General features: G+C 36.9%; 2 protein-coding genes across 2 annotated transcripts in view; both read left to right on the top strand.

Moving 5' to 3' along the window:
• Window positions 1–788: 788 nt before the first annotated feature.
• LOC108551053 (uncharacterized) lies at window positions 789–2,299 on the top strand. Its single transcript, XM_017905053.1, has 3 exons — window positions 789–878; window positions 1,001–1,206; window positions 1,969–2,299. Exons 1-3 carry the CDS (start codon window positions 789–791, stop codon window positions 2,297–2,299), a joined length of 627 nt encoding a protein of 208 aa, XP_017760542.1.
• A 1,143-nt stretch (window positions 2,300–3,442) lies between these two features.
• Window positions 3,443–4,821, top strand: part of IFT46 (intraflagellar transport 46) — a 1,618-nt gene continuing 239 nt past the window's right edge. Inside the window, exons 1-3 of the mRNA XM_017905122.1 lie at window positions 3,443–3,729; window positions 3,791–3,982; window positions 4,327–4,817. Coding sequence (XP_017760611.1) covers window positions 3,515–3,729; window positions 3,791–3,982; window positions 4,327–4,817 — 898 coding nt within the window. The 5' untranslated portion in view covers window positions 3,443–3,514. The remainder of the gene's footprint in view (window positions 3,730–3,790; window positions 3,983–4,326; window positions 4,818–4,821) is intronic.

Raw genomic sequence — 4,821 nt, forward strand, 5'->3', positions numbered from 1 at the left:
CCAGTATAGGAATTCTCGATTTTAGCCGTTACGCTACAATTTAACTGTAAACATATTAGAAATAAATATGTAATTGTGGTGGTAATAAACTTTAATCGCAAATATCTTAAAAATTATTGAGTAGTTGCGGCTATAATGATATATTTTCTTAAACTGCATGACGATATCTACAAAACTGCAAAGTTTCAACTAAATCGGTGACCCGAAAGACTTGTACTCTCCTTGTAAGCCAAAGTGCACGCGTACTCGCGTAATATTCAAAGTCGACTACCATTCCTAAGACACCTTGTATATCTATAAAATCAGATTTGGAATTGAACGAATTACGAAATTTGGGAAAATTTAATAACTCGCAAGTGTAGAGCACAGAAATGAAATTATTAGACGTAAATAATACAGAAGCGGACTTATTAAAAATAAAATAGACGGGAATAAAATTATTCGTCATTTTCGTGCAAAAATATGAATTATTCGACAGTCAGTGGAAATGCAGTCGATAAGAGGTGTTAAACAAGATATTCGCTGTTTCATCGAAGAATTTAAATACAGAAATCTCCCGAAATTTCGGAACCATGGATGAAGTTCGAATTCTCAAGAATTAAAATTAATTCCAAGCTTCTCGTAAACCTCTCAGACTCCGCATCGATTCGATGACAAATGACTATGAGGCTTCGAGCGTGAAGCTTTTGTCAAATTTTGGGCAGTCGGTAGAGCAACGTGAGATTTTTATGCAAAAGATGCCTTGACAAATTTCCACTGCATCCGCAAGTTCGATTGAAGTCGTGACGATGAGACAGTGGCAATCGATAATGGACAACTTGAGCCACATTTTCTATCTCGTGCGGCTGATTATCCGTCAGGTTTCCATCTACTTACGGGTAAGATTGCGTGATTAACCTTCGTTGTAGAGGAACAACGAAGTTGGCATGTCAGTCAACCTGCGCGACAAGAAAAGCTTGCTAGAATTCGAAACTCACCGAGAAAAGTGTTCTTTCTTCAGGATCTGATTCTGTACAAGATCTTCTGGATGGCGGCGAACGATGAGTACAACACCTCAGACTCGAAACTTGGCGTAACCCTGAGAAACCTAACTACCGATATCCTGGCTTTTTGTGTCATCTGCATCGTTCTCTTCTTCCTTGTGCTCCTTGCGTCGAAATGCGAAAAAGATGAAACCCAGCTCTTTACATCTGCAGGAATAGAAACGTTAGTTCGTATAATTGATATTCGCATAATTGGTACAAAAAGAATAATTTTTCGAATTTTCATCGAAAATTTAAGTACTCGAGTCACTCAGTTAATTAAAAAAGAGAAAACCGGTCTGACAATTTGTCCAATGAAAATATACGGTGGGTAAAAATGCACGTTATTCATCTAACCAGAAAGCTTTGATTTTAATGAAAGTTTGTGTATATTTAGAGCATAATGAGTTCCATGGAGCAATATTTTTCGAGAATTTTTTCATGCTCTGATTATAATCTCCGGAATCTTTTTCACGATAGACGTGATAGAGTATTAAAAAATTAAACGTGTCTCTTGGAAAAAGTTTTGTTGGATCTTGTAAATACTATTACAGAGTTATATTTAAAAAGATAGAAAGAGCGCTGAAAATTCGATTGCTGTGATATTACGCGAGGAAAAAGATTTTTGCATGTATAATCAATTACGATATACGTACTCACAAATTTTCGTTCGAATTAAAAAATTCCTATTAGGATCCTCTAATTAGGTGAATTCTCTCATAGTATATTGTACCGATACTTCTTTTACCCACTGTAAATTTTTCTTAATTCGCTGTCGACGTAGTCAACTAACAGTTACTCTGAAAGAAGAAGAAAAATTCAACAAATCAGGATTTTTGATTCAATCGTCGCTAGTGACAGTCAATTCCACCGATGAAAACGATGAAAGCTCGAAATCAACAAAGTTTTCCATTTTTTAATTAAAATTCTTCCTGAATTTCCATAGAGTCACGGTCGACCTCGCGGAAGATCCTTTCTGCATTTCGAACACTAGTTCCAGTACGACGAACTGCATCCTCGCTTGCGGCGACTCGATTTACCCTCGCGGAAGAATTCGAAAGAGGAATTTTTCCGACGAGGATATGTCCAGGGTTCGCTCGTGCAGCAAGAAGAGAGTAGCCAGCATCCCGAAGAAGTCGATCTTCGGTCTAGCCGTGTCTCAGCCACAAAATTCTCAGGGCACCCAGACCACCGATAAAATATTCCAGAACACCACGCAGAAATGGCTGATCAGGCGAACGAGAAGCGGCAATATCTACGGGAAATATCCCATATAGCGAAATCGCATTAGATTAATAGTCGACGTCTATTCATCTCAGTCGTTTCGAGAATGCTAAGAAAGAAGAAAAAAATAAGAAACGAAAAGAAAATACAAAAGTTTCCACGGAAATTAGCATCAAAATGTAAGCAGAACTAATCGCAGAGATGGCTAACAGCGATGTTGCTGTTACGAGTCTCGTTTGTTTAACATTCCGGATAATTAACGACGATCTTAGATTGTCAGAGGTTTGCAGGTAATGAATCATTCGATCATTCCTCGAAAACAGAATTCGACTCGAGTCTTTGGGAAAACCATCGCGAGAACTGACGTGTGTCCATTATAAAAGGCATCAGAATTACTTTGCAACTTATTAATTATTATTCCTTTTGCTTGCTTTTTTCTTAATCTTTCTTTTTTTGTAGTCTATTTGAGATACGTCGATCGAGGGATTCATCTGCAGAAACATATCGATCGAGAATTTTAGAGTGGTTTTATTTTATGCAGATTCTAATTTTAACCACTAGTTTTTTCGATATTTTAAAGATGGTCGATAACGATTCTGATCGTTTACATGATTTTTATACATTTTATTCGTACGAAACTTTATTTCTATTCTTAAAATTCCATTTCTTTGTCGTTGTATTTGTTGCTTTTGTAGATCGTGGTGTTTGTATACTCAGTATTTGTTATACGGAATAAATACAATGTTGGTTTCCATGGCTGTCCGATTAATTTTATCTAGAATGAAATATTATTTCTCGTTAAACGTTTTATAGATAATGAAGTTACAAAATCTCGGGCTTATTACGCTTCTTATATTGATGGTCATAAAAACTAATATAATTTTAAGAAAGATCAACGTCGAATCGGTTTCGATAATCGATACATTATTCCAATTTTCAAAAAAGAAATAAAATTTGAGATTAAGTTACTTTCATCAAGTCATCGTTTACAGTTTCTCGCGTTTATTTAAAAATTAGAGACTAATAATTCCTCTGAAATTGCTTCGTGTCAATGATATCAAATTATCGTAAAATACGATTGCTCGTGAAAATATGCAACATGAAAATGATCAAGCCTGCGCTCATCGATCCACGACGAAACCATAGAAACAGCCAAGGTACACACGTCAAAACAATCGTCCATTGAAGCACACCAACGACGCCGCGCAATTATTTCCACGGGAAATCATCGGAAATTCTTCAAGGAAACGGATGCTTGTTGTCGAACAATGGACATAAAAGATAGCAGCGACGAAGAAGAAATACATAACATTTCAGCATTTACGAAATTCGACGAAAGCATCGAGGTACGAAACGCAGAGGAGATACAGAGCCCAGTAAATCGTAGACCATCCAGTTCGAGAAGAACCAGACAACATCCGGTGAACGAGAGCAGCAATGCTGGAAGAATAAATTCTCCTCGTGAGAAGTTCAATTTTCGAAAGCAAGTATGATAATTCTACGTCATTGTAATATGGCATTTTAAGATAGAAAATTGTTTCTAGATACTCGGATAATGATAACAGCTTTGGGAAATCCATGGGAATCCACAGTGATCCATCAGACAGTGAAGAGAACGATGACGATGATATCCAAGGAATGAGCAATGCCCAACACGTTGAGATTTATAATCCTAAAGATTTCGAAGATTTAGATGTATCTACGGAGGTGAAGGAATTGTTTCAAAACATAATGAGGTACCTTCGATCATTTTCCTTTACTTATCTGATCTTCTTAAGCTCGATCTAAAGACTTTCTCTTCCTCGGTCGAGGTAGAACTTTCATACTTTCTGTAGGATACTAATTAAAAAAGAAATATAAACGTGAATGTAAAATAAAATAATTTCTTTTGGGTCCTGACACTGTCGGAATTTCTATGTATTTTTAGAATTCTAGAAATCTTTTTGTCACATGTAATATTTAGAATATAATATTACTTTCTTTTTCTTTTGACATAGAATTCTTTGCACTTATAATATTATTTATATTATATCAAAAATATTATATACGATATATTACGTATACTTAACTCTCTCATCAGGTACACTCCACAAAAGATCGATCTGAATTACAAACTCATACCGTTCATTCCCGGCTATATCCCAGCAGTGGGTGATATAGACGCCTTCATAAAAATCCCACGACCAGACGGTGTGGAGGATAAGATTGGTTTAACAGTTTTGGACGAGCCCTGCACCAATCAATCCGACCCGGCTGTGCTTCATCTTCAATTACGCAGCCATTTACGAAGTGCAGGGGCTGCCAGACAAACGGTGATAAAGAGGATCGAGGATGCTGAAAAAAATGGGAAGTCCATCGATAAGTGGATAGAGGATATAAACCAGCTTCACAGGAGTAAGCATCCGCCAGCTGTTAATTTAAAAAAACCCATGCCGGACATAGACTTGTTACTTCAACAATGGCCAGCGGAAGTTGAAGAGAAGCTCAACGAAACTGAATTAGACTTCACGCAGTTGGATTGTCAACTGCCAGAACTGGTCGACATCGTTTCCAATCTTCTGGACATCCCATCGGA

Source organism: Eufriesea mexicana, unplaced genomic scaffold (genome assembly GCF_001483705.2).
Source record: "Eufriesea mexicana isolate 0111107269 unplaced genomic scaffold, ASM148370v2 scaffold3653, whole genome shotgun sequence".
NCBI lineage: Eukaryota > Metazoa > Arthropoda > Insecta > Hymenoptera > Apidae > Eufriesea > Eufriesea mexicana.